Genomic DNA, 18,755 nt, shown 5'->3' on the forward strand with positions numbered 1-18,755 from the left:
GAAAGCAGTGATGAGAAATAGGGAGGTGAGTATGGAAGTTAAGAAGTCACTGCATGATGGTATTGTGATCCCTACCCTGACGTATGGAAGCGAGGCATGGACCTTGCAAGAGGGGAACAAGTCAAGAGTGAGAGCAGTGGAAATGAGTTACTTGAGAGGAGCATGTGGAGTGACGTGGAGGGACAGGTTGACGAATGAAGAAGTGAAGGAACGTTGTGGGGTAGATGTGGATGTGGTTGAGAAGATTAGGAGAAATACACTGTGGTGGTTTGGACATGTGGAGAGAATGGAGAATGAAAGACTGACTAAGAGGGTGTATGTAGGTGAGGTGGAGGGAGGGGTAGACCGAGGATGAGGTGGAGGGATGGAGTTGAGAGGTATATGAGGGAGGGGGGGTGAGTTGGGGGGAGGGGAGTCAAATGGTGGGTGACAGAGTGACTTGGAGGCGTTTTGTCTGCGGCCACCCTTTGCGGGATTAGGGCGTCGGGCTATAGATAGATAGATAGTTATTGTTGTTGTGTAGCATAACCCTGCTGTCTGGCTGAGGAGACCCATCAACCACGGGGAAACAACTGCCCCGGAGGGCCATCCCGTGTAGTTGTGTAGTTAACTCATGTTCTGTTGTGGTAGACAGTGCCTCACAACAATGAGGTGCTGGGAAGAGTGTGGAGGTTTAGTTCCCGGATGATCACCACATTTACTTCTCTCCACCCATTTAACAGGGGCACCATAGTAGGCTCCACACCACCTCATTATTTGGTTATACAGGCGCCCTCCACATTTGCAGGGATTAAGGGACACAGACCCCCGCGAATGTGGATTTTCTGGGAATGTTTGGTGTGCCCTGCAGTAAATGTCTCTACAGTTGCAAATCACCCCCTATGAACAAGTGTGCACATAATAAACCATATCTGGGACCTGAAAGCAGCATAAAATATCACAGATAGCTGATGACTTTCCCACACATGAGCATGGGCAAGTTATCAGCTACGTATTTACCCTAACTTCTTATGACCAGATCCATTAAATTCAGTCTCGGCTTCACAGAAAGGCAGTCTGCTAGACTTGCGAAAGTTGATTCCGCGAATGTGGAGGGCTGCCTGAATGGTTACCACCCAGCAGTAAGTGGTTTCATGGGTTACAAAACCATTACGCTTGTCACTCAGTGTAGAGCCGTGTGAAGTGAAAAAAAAAAATAGTAAAATGTGACAGGAAGGATGAGAGAAGTAAAGATAGGAAGGGAGAGACAGAAAAAGAACGATAAAGGTCTAACAAGTAGTAGGCAGCACTACATGAAGTGAGTGGATGATGGTTGCCACGACCTGCTACTCTGTGATTATCGTTCTGCAGATATGTACCAGCAGGCAGCACGTGGAACAGGAAATCACAAGATAAATGAAAACTATTTTTTTTTTCTTTTGAGTTTACTGTATTATTAACTGAACATATTTAATACTTGACATGTAGGGATGCCAACAGCATCTGGTGTTCCTAGGCAGTCACCCATCCAAGTACTAACCAGACCCAATGTTGCTTAACTTCGCTGATCGGACGGGAAGCGGTGTACTCAACGTGGTATGGACGTGTCAAGTGGAGTTGGTGGAGGATTAGTACCCCTCCCTGTAAAACAATTAACTCTGAGCCCTTGGCCACCTCGTTTGGGATACGTGGCGTCTGGCAATGAATGAATGAATGATATTTAATACTGTAGCTATTTACCCTTGGAATATCAGGGTGCACAGTGTAAACCTATAGAAAATAAATACAGTTATGTGAACACTTGTAACTGTTAGGGATCCATTGAACAACGTTAGTTATATGGTATACCAAACCTGGCCTTCATTGTAGTTCTCACTACTGAACATTAGATACAGTATATCAGTATCAGATATATTGTCAGCCTCTCCCCCCAGCTAGTTATAGTGATGGTTTACTCAGGTGGTTCCCAGTGACAGTAAACTATTTTTTGTGTCACTCAGTGGAGAGTTGCCTGAAGGCAGCACTACATCAAGCAAGGGGATAGTGGACACCCTAGCTACCACATGTTGATATTAAACCAGTAAAAGTAATATACTGTACAAGGGAATGTTCGTGTGTATTATACACAATAAATTATTAAGGAAGAGGTGGCATGAAGCCTGCTATGCCGCCATCAATACACCGCCACATCCATCAGGCTCACCATGTCGGTGCAGCTCTGATCACAACCCTCAGAGCCATTTTGATCCTCGCTACATATATCATTTCATGTTAGCATTTTTTTTTTTTTTTCACAGAAGATTAGTGCCCCTCCCTGTAAAACAATTAACTCTAAGCCTTGGCCACCCTGCTTATGGGATACATGGCGTCTGGCAATGAATGAATGAAAATGAACAAATGAAGAAAAAACAGATTATATACAGAAAAGCACTTCATACACCAGATTACAGGTGCTATACATAGGTAAAAATCTGTAACAGTTGTTGGACTGATGTGGGTTAATGTTTAAGGGGGAAGTAATATGGGGAATTGAATTCCAAAGAGAAACAATTTGGGAAATAAAAGAATTGTTGTTGCTGCTGACGATCAACCCCAGTCTGTCTGGCTGAACAGACCCATCAACCACAGGCAAGTAGCTGCTCCTGCAGTGTCGTCCTGTGCGGTGAACTGACGTTCCCTCGTGGTTGACAGTGTCCTACAACAGTGAGGCATGAGGAAAAGTGTGGAGGTTTGGTTCTTGGATGCTTGTTGCAGTTGCATCTCTCCACCCAGTTAGTAGGAGCATCACATCACTCTGTTATTGGTTATATGGTTACCACCCAGCATTGTAAATGGTTTCCTTGGTTGCAGGAGACCATTAGACTTGTCACTCATTGTAGTCACCTGAAGTGGAGAAAAGAATACTGTAATAAAAAGTATCAGGAACAAAGAGGAGAATGTGGAAGAGAGGAGGGCTGACACAGAAGCAGAATGATAAGAGGTGAAGGAAGAAGTAGACGGTGCTACATCAAGTGAATGGATGATGGCCACCATCATGTGCCATCATAAGAATTGTGGTAGGCAGAAGTTCTGTAGTATGGCAGTTTGACAGTCCTGTCGTGAGTGCTACCAGATGCCTGTGTAGCACAGGGGAAGGCGTGGAGAGGTGTCATAATGGATGCAACTTCGTCTGAGAATTTGCCATAAAACTATCTGTAAAAAAAAATAGGGAGCGCGATAGTTCGGTGGTAGGGTGTCGGGCTCCTAATCGTGAGGTTGCAAGTTTGCGCCCCGCCTGGTGGCTGCCGTGCTGGGAGGGGTAGCACTCTCCTGTAACCCTAGCAGGGCTGTATGATCTGATGAGGTCTAGCTCGGGGATTAATCCCTTATCCCCTATCTGTAAAATAATGCAAGGGCGGCAGCATTCTGTCTTACTTGTAGGGGAGGTAGTTCATTTGCAGTTGCAGAGTTATTAATAATTATTATACTTTTGTTCTGAATTTTGTCCAGTTGTTTTGGTGCAGCCTCTCCACATGCATTCCACAGGGGTGAGCAATAGCGGAGCTAAGATCACGCTATCTGTCTATCTCTGTATCTGTTGCCAGATGCCTTAATCCCGTAAGGGGTGGCCACAAACAAATTGCCTCCATGTCACCCTGTCCCCCACCATTTCACTGTCCTGCTCCCAGCTTACACCCCACCTCTCTCATATAGGTCTTCATTCCATCCTTCCATATCATCCTTGGCCTTCCCCTCCCTCTCCCCCCCCTCCACTTCACTCACATACACACTCCTTGTCAATCTCTCGCTCTCCATCCTCTCCACATGGCCAAATCACCTCAGTGTGCTTCTCCTACAGCTTTCTAACACATCCACATCCACACCACAAGGCTCCTTCTCTTCCTTATTTGTCAGCCTGTCTCTCCATGTGACTCCGCAGGCTCCTCTCAAGTAACTTTATTTCCACTGCTCTCACTCTTGACTTGTGTCCCTCCAACAATGTCCAAGCTTCACATACATATGTCAGAGTTGGTATCACAATACTGTCATGCGGTAACTTTATCACTTCCATGCTCACTTCCTTGTTTCTTATCACTGCTTTCAAAGAACAAGCAACCTTTATTCCTTGCTGTTCCGGTACCATTTCAAGCACTTCACCCTCTAAGCATCCATCCTTACTCATCACACTACCCCAAGTACTTAAATGCACTGACATTTTCCATTTCCTTCTCATCCAACCTCACTGTACATTCAGTGATTTAATTTCTCTCGAAGATCATAACTTTACTCTCCCCTACATTCACCTTCAGATTCTGCTTCCCACACTTTCTCCCAAACTCATCCACCAAGCCTTGCATCTCCCCTTCATCTTCACATAACAACACAGTATCATCTGCGACAACAGTACAGGGAGTTTCCAAACACTGCCCTCTCTCATTAGGGCTGCTTCAACATCCACTGCCCTACCGTGTATCTCTTTTATAACCCCATCCATATACAGATTGAACTACCATGGAGACATGACACATCCCTGTTTCAGTCCAACCTTCAAATAGAAAAATACACTCAGTTCACTATCCACACGCACTGCAGCCTTAGCACCCTCATACATACAGTGCTCGTCAGAAGTATAGAGCGCCCTGCGTCCCTCCTGAGAAACAAACCTTTCAACATTGAAAAAACATATAAATAATGCATTTTATTTACCTTTAGTGCTTCGTAGGGTAGCCTTTACGTTTCTTCACGGACCTGAGACGTCTTGGAAGTGAAAGGGCGAGGCTCCTGAGGTGCTGGAGGGGTATTTTGTCCCAGGAGTCACGAATGGCGGCTTCCAACTTAGGCAGAGAGCTCACGTCTTTCCGTTGGAGACTCTTCTTTACGAGGTACCAGAGGTTTTCAGTGGGGTTGAGGTCTGGGCTATTTCCTGGCCAGTCTGTCATGAATGATACCTCGCAGTCACGAAGCCAATTGGTGACCGATTTGGCCTTGTGAGCAGGTGCACCGTCCTGCTGAAACACTCGTGCACCTGTTAGCTCGAAGGAGTCTGGTAAATGATCACACAGAAGCTCCAGGTAAACATCCTGATTCACTCTGATGTTCTTGGGAAGTACAACAAGCTTCCCCAAACCCTTCCCTGAGAAACAACTCCATACCATGAGTGAATCAGGATGTTTAACTGTGCTTTCTACATACCGTGGGTCAAGTGGGTCACTACCTTTGCGTCGATACACACGTGCTCCTCTGTTACAGGTAACACTAAACGCTGCCTCATCAGACCACAACAATGACAACCATTGCTCCTCACCCCAGGTTAGATATTTATTAGCAAAGGAAAGCCTACGAATTCTCTGGCTCTTGGTGAGAAGAGGCTTTTTCACAGGCCTGTGACTTGTGTAACCAAGCTCATGCACCCTACGAGACACTGTTCTCACTGACACCTCACCAAACACTTCCGGGTTGCTCTCCTTAATTTTCCTTGCACTCACACGAGGATTAAACTCCACTGCACGTTTTAAAACATTAACAGACCTTGGGGAAGTTTTCCTAGGCCTACCAGACCGCGGTTTCTTTGTGGGAACTGCACCACTGTTTTCCTCCCGAAACCGTGCACACCAACGACGCACTGTCGATCGTGCCACACCAACCAATTCACTAATTTCCTTTGTCTGGTGGCCTGCCTCCTTTAGAGCAATGATCTGGGATATGATTTCACTCGATAGTTCACGGGTAGGTGCCATAACAAAGTTGTGAAGGCCAGAACACTGCGGGACACTCGGTAAAAAATGGCGCAATTTGAGAGGGACACTCGGCGGAGTTCCTCTCTCTCAGGCAGCCCGTGGGCGACTGAGGCGGGAACCAACCAGCGCGTCGGAAGGCCCCAGGCTGCCGTGACGTCATGCTCGGAGCTCAAACTTGTGGCTCAATTCTTACCCCCCAGAATGGGTGATTCTTTTTGGGCCATAAGTATTGCGCGCCTGGCGGACAACGCTGAATACTTCTGACGAGCACTGTACTTTTCACGGCATTCAACAACGTCCCATTTACTCCATATACAGTAATACTTCGATATACGATACCCTTAGGTGCAATACCCTGGCTTATCGATGGGGGTAAAAATACCATCATACTACCTCCAGCGATGGCCAAAGCCCAGTTTAACAATAGGTTTTTATTTATTTTTTACTGAGTTTGATTATATTTTAGACCAAAATTGTGTGTTTAGGTTGATTTATAAACTTTGTAGATGTAGCCATAGGTGGGGTGAACATTGTCATTTTGGGGTACAGTTTACTAAGCTTGACTTTTTTTTTTTTTTTTTCCAGACTTACATTTGATGATTTTCAGATATTATTTGTTTGTGTTAGAGAGATATTTACAGATGTCATACTTAGGTTGGCTCCCTTGACAGTTGTTAGGCCATTTAGATTGGCTGTAAACTTGTTTTTGGGCTTATTTGGGTGAGTTTTGGGCTTGGTTTGTGGGGTAAACACTCCACATTACATGTTAAAAGTACCCCGATATATGATACCTTGCCTAACAATGAGGCTTTACCTAACCAAACATCATTAAACCGGGGTATGCCTGTATTCTTATTCTATCTATCTATTTATTGCCAGATGCCATAATCCTGTAAGGAGTGGCCATTTGCCTTTGAGTTATTTGTTTTATGAGGAGAAGCACTAACCCTCCACCAGCCCTCTTGTTGACATGTAGGGAGCACGTATGGTTTGATTATATGGTTGCTACCCAGCATTGTAAATGGTTTCTTGGCTTACAGGAAACCATTTGGCTTGTCATTCAATGTAAAGCCACCTGTAAAGGAAAGAAAAGCAAAAAGAAGTGACAGGAAAGATGGGAGAAATAGGAAAAGAGGAGGGCAGGCACAGGAAAAGAATGATAAAGGCTAAGGAAGAAGTAGGCAGCACTACATCAAGTGAGTGGATGATGGTTGCCACCACTTACCACCAAAAATACTCTTAACCACTTTTAATTGAAATAAAAACTAATACTTTCCACAATCCTTGTCTATCCATCCTGTCATATGCTTTCTCCAAATCCATGAAGGCTGCATACAACTTCTTTTCCTTCTCTAAACATTTTTCCACTAAAGACCTAAGAATGAATATCTGATCTACACAACCTCTTCCCTTCCTAAAGCCTCCCTGTTCTTCGCCAACTAATACCTCTGTTATTTCCTTAATTCTGTTAATAAGTATCCTACCATACACTTTTCCTATTATGCTAAGAAGACAAATGCCTCTGTGATTACCACACACTTCTTTTTCCCTTTTCCCTTTGTGCAGGGGAATAATTATACTGACTTCCAATCCTCCGGGACTCTACCTTCCTCCCAGGCCAATCTGCACATCTTCCACATCCATTCTACTACTATCTCTCTCCCATGCATCAGCATTTCACCACACACTCCATTAATTCCTGGAGCTTTCCCCAATTTGACTTTCTTCACTGCTTCCACAACTTCCATCCTACTGATTTCTTCCTGTCTTCTCACCTCCCTCCTTCTCCCAGCCATTGCCCAACTACTTATACTTGCATTACTTTCATTCTTTATGTTCAACAATTCCTTAGAATGTTGTCTCCATCTGCTCACTTTTTCTTCATTTTCCACTTGTAATCTACCATTTTTACCTTTCATTCCCCAACTAACTCCTTTATCTAGCATTTTTATCTTTCACTCCCTGACTAACTTCTTTTAACACCCTGTCTAACTCTCTTTACCTCTTTCCAGAACATTTTCTTACATTTCCACCACTTTACATTCAAATTCCTTCCAAATTCCTCATCCACTGTCTTCTTACTCTCTGTTACTAATCTTTCCACCTCTCTCTTCATCTATATCAGCGTTTCTCAACCTGGGGGGCGTGCCTCCCCGGGGGGGCATTTGAGATTGCTAGGGGGGGGCGTGGGGTAATCAGAGTTCAACATAGTGCTAGGCCATTCAAATGCATACAGAGTATTCCCGAAGATATGTAGGAATAAGAAACTTTGATAGGAAAATTTCACAATCGTCATTTCAAGCAACCACATGTAGTGTTGCCATCTAGCGTCTTAAGCATCCATATGGAACAGATAAAAGCATCGTTGTTTAGGCGTCAGAGGGGTGGCCCGTGTGGGGGGCATCATGAATGCAGTCCTGATCAAAGGGGGGCGCAGTGCTAAAAAGTTTGGGAACCCCTTCTCTATGTACAGTATATAACTCTCTCTTCTGTCTTTCAACTTCCTCCACACCCGTGTTTCTCATCCACTCACTATATGCTTTCACCTTTTGTTCCACAGCCTGTCTCACCTCTTCATTGTCTTCTTTTCACTCCACACACTTCACACCACATCATACCACAGTCAGTTTGTTTATATATTTTAATTTGGATGTTATATTGATTTTCAAAAGTTGTGTGAGGAACATTACTGCCATGCTACCCCCTCTTGTAGTTTGCATAAGTAATTTTAAAAAGTCTGCGATTTGACTGGTTCAGTCAAGGAGTGCTTCATATCAGTATGCCATTAGGTAAGGATCATAACCACACTTAGCAAATTTGACTATTTCTAATAACTGTTGTGCTGTTAAGGAAAATGTGACCGTCAGACACATTACTGGAAAAGTGAGAAACATTACTTTGCAGTTTTTATTGAAATATGATTATACAATCAGCTCTTATTACAGTTACATTAGACCTCATTGTAAGTATCACAAACATACACAAAACGTGTACCGGTGAAATTTACAAAATACACTAACCAGAAAGTGGTTGGTGGGGGAACTCACCATCCAGTCACTTGATGTAGTGCTGCCCTTTCCTCTCTTCCTTCTTTCCATCCTTCCTCTTAAGTCTTTCTTTCCTTCATTGTTTCCTCTTCCTTCTGTCTACGGGTGACTCGACACTGTGTGACAAGCCAAATGGTTTCTTGTACACCAGGAAACCATTTACTGTGCTGGGTGGTAAACATATAACCAAATTATGGTGCCTTGTGGTTTAGTGGGTATTTAAGGCTTTCCAATTGGATTGAGTCGGTGCAGGTTTATATCCAAGGGGTGGTTGGGGTTCATTGCTCATGTAATGCCACTTAGGAGCAAGTGAGGCTGGTCACTCTCATCTTAAATGTCAAGACCAACTTGCCTAGTGCCAGGGTCCTACCCTGCTCATGTGGCAACACTGGATTAGATGATGAATGAATGAATGAATGAACTAACCAGAAGACAGTTTGTTTAAGCAACATCAGCATATTAAGTGACATCAGCAACATGACATCAACATAGACTGGTTGATCGAGGAGGAAAAAGTCAGCCCTTTGTATGTATGTACCATTCTTGATACGGTACTTGAGGAATTGGCAAAGCCTGCACAACCATGTCCTCTGCTGTCTCATCTCTGTCTGGGTTGTCAGGGAAATGAAACTGAATATGATTCACTCTGGTGATGCCCCTCTTTCTAAGGTAATTAACTTTGATCGTGCAATCTTCAGGCACTGACTGAATGACTGTAGTTTGTAAAGCTTAGACAACTTCTTGGTTGTATAATGACCCAGTACAGTCATGAACACTAGTAAGGGAACAGGGTAGTCTGCCACCAGTGGGCAGGATAATCCCACATGTCCATCCCTCCAACTCCCCCTCTTTACCCCACAAAACCACCGATGTGTCAGGCAAACCCTAATCATGGGGATGATGGGTATTTAAAGCTGGCAGTGACTGTAACAAAAGCGTCCATGAAATTACTGGCATACTCCTGTTTAATTATACAATTGGTTAAGTAAAAACCCATCACTAGGTGGTGTATCATATCTCAGGCTAGATTTAACATGTAGCCTAAATTACAATATAGGGATGCTTTTTTGAGCCTCGGGTTTCCCCACCAGCCAAATCCTAAATCCACCCAAATGAGTCCAAAAAAAAGTTTAAAGCCAATCTAAATGGCCGAACAGCTGTAAAAGAAGCTAACCTATGCCTAAGAGCAGTGCCTGTCTCATTTGTACCCAGGCAAGGTCACTGGGGAATGTGATCTCTGACTTGTATTTAAACTCAGTAGAGAAGAAGCAGCAGCATTGTATACAATCCCACCATCAAACGGTCCCAGAACAATTAAATAAACATCTGTTATGCATAATAATAATGTATGAATGATGCAGAATCATCCAAGGTGCGAATTGTTGTGACAGAGAACTGTTGATGTTCTGACAGGGAATTCTCTTGACGGGAATGTGATTGATGACGCAGTTGGGATGGCCTTTTCCTTGGCCCCTCTTTATGTTATTTTTGTTACTGTCCTGGTTGCTGAGCTCCTTTATTTTCTTCTCTCTTATTTTCCAACATTTATTTAGAAATTCCTTTGTATTTTCAAAGCATTTTCACTTGAACAACTTGAATGTAAACACATGATTTATCGATTGATGTGTGATCTGGATAGCCTTTTCAACGGCCCCTCTTTATGTTGTTTTAGTTACTGTTCTGGTTGCTGAGCTCCTTTATTTTCTTCTCTCATATTTTCCAACATTTAATTTAGAAATTCCTTTGTATTTTCAAAATGTTTTCCCTTGAACAGCCCGAATGTAAACACTGTACGTGATTTATTGATGTCCCAGTTTTCATCAGTGGATGAAATATTTACTCTCTTGGTTTCCACAGTTATTAATATTTACTTAAAATTACTGTAATGTTATGTATTCCATGATAGGTTAGATGACAGTTCAATGGTCAAGCACGAAATACTTTTTGTTGAGTTGCCTATTTGTTCACACAGTTTTGTACCTCATGTGATGGGTGAGAATCCATACCCCAGATTACAGCGTTCACTTCTAACACTGAAATACATTAATCAAGTCTAAAAACGGTTTATATATCAACCTAAACACAAAACTTAAGTCTGAAATATCATCAAAATCGGTAAAAAGAAATTAATGTGCAGTGCGTTCCTGCGTCCAAGGCCTGGAGGGGCTGGGTTTACGATGGAAGAGTTGAGAGGTAGGATGGGACTGGAGTGTATTGGTGTTGTGATGAGGAGAGGTAGATTGAGATGGTTTGGACATGTGAAGAGGATGGGGGGTGATAATTGGGTGAGGAAGATGAGAAGTGTTAATATTGAGGGTGGGGTTATGAGGGGTAGACCGAGAAAGACATGGGACGAGGTCATTAACCCGAGACGTCCCATCGACGTATGGGTACGTTGCAACATTTTGCATTTGCCAGTCCCGTCGACGTACTGGTACGTTTTGCAATTGCAAGGTCCCTAATTTGCACAATTTTCAATTTTCGCGCGTGATTTTTCGTACGTATAAACGGGACACCTTCCTCTATATCTCTACTAGATGCCAAGCAGGGACAATGCCTTACACTGCATAACCTCCCCCCTCCCCCCCCACACCATTGTCTCGGCAATTCACCTGTTACCAGTGACCTGGCCAATAAAGACATTCAGGGCCAGAGTGATTCCCCAATCGTTGACAATGTGGAGGACAAAGTTTACATAGCATTAGAGGAAGAATCAGTTAGAAATGATGATCAGGTAATGTGGCAAAAGAAGGTCAGGAATGGTGATGAGTTAGTGAGTGAAACAATGCTTATAATGCCTATATTACTGTGTGAAAACCAATATACTCTCATACTACATATAAATTCGTACCAAATAAATAAATAAATACCGTTTAGGAGTGGTGTGGAATAGTTATCCTCCCATAGAACTCGTTTTCTTTGCAGCCAGCCTGATAGAAAACCCTGTAAGGTAAGGAGGTACTCCTACCTGTATCGAGTATTTTAAACCTCAGGTGAGCGATTTCTCAATGAATTTTCGATGTTTCTCACCAAAAGCGAAGGTTTTAGCCAAAAAAAATTTTTTCTAAAAATGGTCGGGACTGGGGGATGTCGGAGGTGTGAAAGTGGTCGGGACGTGACGGGTTAAGTGTGACCTCAGGGTTAAGGGACTGAACAGGGAGGCTGCAATGGATCGTGCAGCGTGGAGAGCCGCCATTAGGTGATCAAGGCCGACACATGCAAGCATGTTGGAGCCTTTAAAAACGAAAACGAAAACAACGAAAACATCGCAAAACTGGGGGTAGACGTACGGTAGGCAGGGTAGGGTGGTATTTCTACTCCCATCACTATTCCGGGGTATCTCATCTAGGGGTATCGTAAATTGGAGTTCGCCTGTACTGTATAATTCTTTTGATTTGGAGGTATATATATATGATGATGAACAGTATAATAATTTTCTTTGGTACTTGTGTATCATGTAGGTATTCTTTTATGAATGTAAAGTCTAGATGGGAATGGATAGAAACATGACAAGATTTGTTTTAAGAGAGGCAGTGCCGGCAGGTGGCAGTGTCAGGAAGTACCAAAGCTCATGGTTCAGAGTGTCTCCGGATCCTGTTACCTACCTTGGGTGATTTTCTGTAGGGCTAAAGCAAGGCCCAGAAATAAAGACAAGCAGAGAACACCACTGGTTATCTTTCCTCTTTCTGGTTACACGTGGGAATATGTTATATAATTGTACAGGGTTATTCCCAGATACACAGGAATACACTACTTTGTTTAAGTGTGTGATGCAAATGCAGTAACATAGTACAGGCACACTTTTTAGGAGCTGGGCTGGGCATTTCTCTGTGTCTAGCAGTTTATATAATTATGAAATTGTTTGTAGAAGTATTTTTGTGGTGAGATTTTGGATAAACAGAAATGCTAATTCAGATAAAAGTTTGGTGCAAAAAATGACAATTCAGTTAAGTGAAAATTCAGATACAGTATTATGCACTCAGTTACCAGAGTTTGCCTGTAATGTAGATTAAGGAATTCAGTAATATTTCACTACATGGTGGTGCTGGTGTCAAATTATGCAGTGTAAATATTGATTCTGTGATTTTTTCCTTTACAGCCAAGGTACATCACCGCCTAACCTTGTTTTACGTGTGCAATGATATTGTACAAAACAGCCGCCGCAAGAAAGTGCTGGATCTTGTCCAGCATTTTGCTACAGCTATCAAAGAAGCTACACCTCTAGTCAGGTATATTCTCCTTTTATTTGTTGTTTAATTATACTGTAGTTTAATACATAGGGGGGCAGTGGGGCTCAGTGGTAGAGCACCTGACTTGAGACTAGAGTTTGTGTCCCACCCAGGTAGCTGTACTGCTGGGAGGGATAGCACCCTCCTGTCACCTTGCAATTACTGTTGCAGCTGTGGCTCAGTGGGTTAGAGCACTCCACTCTGGCTGAAGGGTCGGAGGTTCAGGTCCACCCAAGGGTCATTGGTGGACACCAGGAAGGGCATCCTGTCATAAAGTGCTGCATGCTCCAAACAAGTCCTTTACCCAGAGGCAGCGCCTTAGCCATCCATCCATCCATCCATCGTCCAATCCTACGTTGCCCCATGAGGAGCGTGGGAGCCCGGGGCTAGGCAGTTGGTCCTGACATTTAAGATGAGAGTGACCAACCTCACTCATCCCTGAGTGGCATTACATGAGCAGTAAACCCTAACCTCCCCTTGGATATAAACCTTCACTGGTTCAGTCTGATTGGAGTGCCGTAATTACCCACTAAACCACCAGGCGCCAAAATTTGGTTATATGGTTACTACCCAGCGTAGTAAATAGTTTCCTGGTGTACAGGAAACCATTGGGCTTGTAACTCAGTGTAGAGTCTCCCATAGGCAGAAGGAAGAGGAAAGAATGAAGGAAAGACAGAAGAGGGAGTGTAAAGTCACCTGTAGGCAGAAGGACAAGGAAAGAAAGAAGAAAAGAAAGATAGAAGAAGATGGAAGGAAAGAAGGATGGAGGAGAGGACACGGCAGACACCCAAGAGCAGCACTACATTGAGTGAGTGGATGGTGAGCGCCCCCACCTACCACATACAGCGCCTTAGCACTTATCGAAAAAAGGGACACAGGGTTTTATTTAAAAAAAAAAAAAAAATGTAATCTGGTCTGAGTTTAAGTGTTTTGTGTAGGTTTGCAGAGATTGCTGTTGATAAGGATACTGGCAACTGAAATAGGCTATCAACTCAGGGTGACCAAAAAAAAAAAAAAAAAAAAAAAGTTGGTGAATTGATTACATGTCATCTACTATAGAAGCAAAGTGTTTTTGTTGTCAAAAAGCAGTTCTCAATTGCAGTTTTCAAAAAAGAACTTTATTTATCCCGATCATGATTTTGATTATGTTAAAAAAAAATAAAAAAGTGGATTTTCAAATCTGGCAAAAAATTTAGTTGCCTGAAAAACATTGAGTAGGAGAAGCATTGCATAACACACAGAGGACCAAAATGCAAAAATAATTAGAAACATGTCTATGTAGAAGATCAAAAAACAGACTGAAGGGTCAGCATATGTACCACAGTTGAAAATGACTTAAACTGACACATGTTAAAATTTGCATGAATATGGAATGACCTCAGACTATTGCTTTATAGAGAGCAAAAATTACCTACATGTCAACCATTTGCTACAATTTTTTGTTTGCATATTTAATAATGTGTAACATTTTCACTGAACCTTAAAGCACAGATAATACCTTCTGTTTTCTGTAATGCAGCTCTTGAAAATTGATGTAGTTTTTCACACCCCTTCATTATTGATTTGGTATGTGTATCATGTTTGCTCTGGATTTTAGTCAGTTTTACCCCAAGTTCATCAGTGTGTGAAGCAACCCTCAGGCTGTCCAGGTGGGCTTCAGTGCTGACGACCTTGTAGAAAACATGGCTGGCTGAAGTAACCCCAAATGTAGGGTGTCTTCATACACCAGTTAAACTTGTGAATGCTGTCATATTGTAAGAACTTATAATATTTTCCCATTCTTTGGATGCCCCGGGACATCAGAACTTTATATGCACAGCTGTTCTTTGGATACCTCTGGGTGTGGTTGAATCTGTCATTTAAGTTATGCTCACAAAAAAGTCAGTACAGGTCGTCCTTGTTATAGTGATGGGATGTGTATGGGACAACCCATTGTTTAGCCAGGATATTGTTAATTGGGAACGTTATAGAAAGTAAAGGGCTGCGTTGGAGAGCCTTGAGATTGCCCCCCAAACAAGTCCAAAACCCACCCAAATGAGTCCAAAAACAAGCTTCTAGCTCACTTAAACCCTCAAATAGATTAAAACAAGCTAAACTAAGCCTAAAAGCAGTTTATATAACTCACCTAAACCCAAAAATTATATCTGAAAATCATTAAAAATAAGTCTGGAAAAATTCAGACTTACTAATCTGTACCCAAAATGACAGTGTTCACCTCACCTATGACTAAAACACATTAATCTAATCCTAAACCCTACCTATAACTAAAACACATTAATCTAAATCTAAAAACAGTTTATAAACCAACTTAAAGAACAAATTTTAGGTCTAAAATATCATCAAAATCGTTTCAGAAGGAAACCATAGGAAAAAAAACATCAGATAACTGGGGACTGGCCATTGATAGGTAGGGAAGGGTGTTAATTTTTTTATATCGCTATGGCGGGGTATCGAGTAGAGGGGTATACCCGTATATCTGTAACTACAGAAAATACCTTGAATCCAAATAGCTGTTGAGAATCTGCAGAAAGGTGTCTGACAGCTGCAAAAGAACTGGATTGTGTGCTGATTTGGAGGAGGGGTGGAGCAGCAAAGTGTTAACAGCATGACTAGATAAATGAATACTATTGCACCCAAAGGACACTGAGCTTTAGCTCTAGGTTGCCAACAAAACATTTCAGTTTAAGGAAGCTTCAAAGAGTCTTAAGTCAGCCTGGTTGGTGGTGTGTGATAGTGTGCTTCAACGTTGGTATTTTAATTACCTTTAGAACTACTGCACAGTACTGTACTCTGTAGAAATGTAGATTTTTTTTCAGAAGAAAAAGTCAGATAATCTCCCATACAGTATTTATTGTTAAATTTCTTTCCCAGAGATGAGAAGATCCGTGCTAAAATAATTAGAATATTCAACATCTGGGAAGAACGAGGAATCTACGATGCCAAGTTCATATCGGAACTCACTGAGATTGTGGAGAATGTGGGAACAGTTAATGCTTCAGAAAATGAAATTGTTCTCTCCAGTTTTCAGGTATGTAAATAATACTGTATGTATGGGGTTGACTTCATTACTGATTTTCTTTTTAACTTCCTTTTTCCAGATGGTTATACATTACTGTTCTGTATTTTATGGAGATTTACACTATTCTCTGGTATTCAACAAAGCATGTGGAGTGACATGGAGGGGCAGGTTGACGAATGAAGAAGTGAAGGAACGTTGTGGGGTAGATGTGGTTGAGAAGATTAGGAGAAATACACTGAGGTGGTTTGGACATGTGGAGAGAATGGAGAATGAAAGACTGACTAAGAGGGTGTATGTAGGTGAGGTGGAGGGAGGGAGAGGGAGGGGTAGACCGAGGATGAGGTGGAGGGATGGAGTTGAGAGGTATATGAGGGAGGGGGGGGGTGAACTGGGGGGAGGGTAGTCAAATGGTGGGTGACAGAGTGACTTGGAGGCGTTTTGTCTGCGGCCACCCTTTGCGGGATCAGGGCATCGGGCTATAGATAGATAGATAGATAGATTTTATATTTTCAGTACGGAACATAAATTGCCGTAGCTTTGTTTGTATTTAAACCATCTGACACTTGTACAGGTACAGTCAAAAGCAATAGTTGGTTTCCCATCTCTGCAGACAAAGCAATGGGCCAGTAGTGTCTGTCACCTCCCACTGACTTCCTCATCATTGCATTGTGAACTTAGACTCACTTAAAGCCTCTTTTGTATTTTGTTTTGTCATAGAGTGAATAGGCAGTTCACTGTTTCTGGGTATGTATGCTGGAGGGGGATATTGTTTTTGAGTGTACAGCATTGTGTTATTCTGCCATCAAGCTGTGAAACTAAGTGCCAAAGGCTGAATATCTGCATCAAGTGAAGGTGTATGAGGCATGCTAAGGCAGTGTTGTGGTTACAGCCAGTGCAGCTGGTGGAAGGCATCCGTGGGGTGTTGGCATTGGGTAAGACCACCGAGTCCATGTTGGCAGACTTTAAGAACCAGGACTTCACACTCACTGATGAAGAAATTAACCAGTTGCGCCAGACTGTTAAAGGTGAGTGGAATAGGTTAGAGAGAGTTACATGTGTGTTTGGCCTTCGTCATGAGATTTTTTCTTCATGTTTATTTGTTGATTTTTATTTGTGGTGTTATCCCTTAACAGTCATGTTCTTTCAGTAAGCCATATATTACATGCAATTCATGTGTAGCAGATTCCGTTATTAAGTTTGTAGTTGATGGAGTGGCTTTAGCTTTGGTTCAGACCCCGTTAGTCCGGATTTCGGTCAATTCAGAAAAAAATATATACATGTATGAGTTCCAGAAATATGCATAAACTAATTCTAAAACCATTTTCACAAACAGGGTAGAAAGTGACTGTCATTTGTTTAGTCTCAGATCATGGTAGGTCACAACATGGGTACCTTTATTTAAACACACGAGCATTTGTACCATCAACTAGTTCAACGATATATATATATTTTATTTTGGTACAGTATTTCAAAAAACATTTCTCCAAACCATGGCTGTTAATGCAAGTGGATCCTCTGGGAAGACTAAAGGTGTCAAGAGGAAGCATGTAACATTACGAGTACATAATGCTGGCAGTGAAAATTCTTGATAGGTTAGAAGCTGGTGTTTCTGCAGGAAAACTCATAGTAAAAGTGTGGTATTGCCATACAGAGTGTATCAGACATCAGGAAAAACAAAAGGAAATTTAGGTAGCTTGCTGTAAAGTTATTTGAATGTGGTGAAGGTAAAAGAAAAACTCTGAAACTGCCATTGGACAAGACTCGAACCAGAAGATTGTTATAAATGGTACGTACAGCAGTGGTCATGGGAAGCACTATGTGAGTACAGGACTGTTATTTTATAAGTTGTAAAAGGGTTAGTAAAATCTCAGCAGACCTCCCCTACCAAGTGCAGGGCTTGTGTGCTACTCATCACCACACAGTGCACCACTAGCCACCTGTTGCCACCACAGCACAGTTTTGTAATTTCGTGCCAAAAGATTTCGGTGCTGATGATTACTGTACTTGATAAATTTTGGTTTAAACAGATTGTAGCACATTGTGATGGACAAACAGTAATTCTTGGTACAAGCGGAAAAAAAATAATCCTAAATTATGGAAATGTCAGTGACCTTAGCCTGTTAGGTGAGGCACTCACTTGGTTACCATAGCAGCCCCCACCCCTTGCCACATGATGTCGGTGTGGCAGTCCACCATGATCAAGTGGACGTTATAATCGTTAAGCTTTTTATTCTGTTATTAAACACAAAGATGTTTGCTCTATATGACAGCTTAACAGTACTTTGCTAAGGCTACATCATAAAATAACTGTGATGGAGTGGTAAGTTCATCTTTCAATATGTGTACAAAGATACAGTATTTTGCATCATGAAAAGAGCACTATGTATGTGAGTAAGAGTGCAGGTGGGAGAAGATGGGCAGACAAAGAAGAAAGTGAACAGAAATTGTATATGTATGTGTGAAAATGTGCGTTATGAAAAGTAAGGAAATAAAAGAACTGGCAGTGAAGCAAAATAGGTAGATGAAGTATGCAGGACCATATTACAAAAACAAATCCTTGTGACAAAGATTGCTCTTCCTCCAACACTTTTTTTTTCCTCCTTGGTGTTTTACAGAATGATTGTCTCAGATGGAAGTGAAGCACATAAAAAAAGAAAGAAAAAAAGATATAACGATGGTTTTTCTTATGAGGTTGTGTTATGAATCTTTTAGACTCGGATGATATGTTAATGTTTGTCTAATATCACTGGGAATGCTATTTGAT

At 42.2% G+C, this 18,755-nt stretch overlaps 1 protein-coding gene and 1 pseudogene across 1 annotated transcript in view; one reads left to right on the plus strand and one right to left on the minus strand.

Moving 5' to 3' along the window:
* The window catches only part of LOC145418740 (uncharacterized), a 143,190-nt gene that overhangs the window by 51,934 nt on the left and 72,501 nt on the right, over window positions 1-18,755 (plus strand). The window contains exons 2-4 of the mRNA XM_080287073.1: window positions 12,843-12,972; window positions 15,844-16,000; window positions 16,881-17,016. Of these exons, the coding sequence (XP_080143199.1) occupies window positions 12,843-12,972; window positions 15,844-16,000; window positions 16,881-17,016 (423 nt within the window). The remainder of the gene's footprint in view (window positions 1-12,842; window positions 12,973-15,843; window positions 16,001-16,880; window positions 17,017-18,755) is intronic.
* Window positions 1,470-1,589, minus strand: LOC145418875 (5S ribosomal RNA; annotated as a pseudogene).

This window comes from Coenobita brevimanus, chromosome 116, assembly GCF_032717465.1.
Source record: "Coenobita brevimanus isolate Jiangsu-jjx chromosome 116, ASM3271746v2, whole genome shotgun sequence".
NCBI lineage: Eukaryota > Metazoa > Arthropoda > Malacostraca > Decapoda > Coenobitidae > Coenobita > Coenobita brevimanus.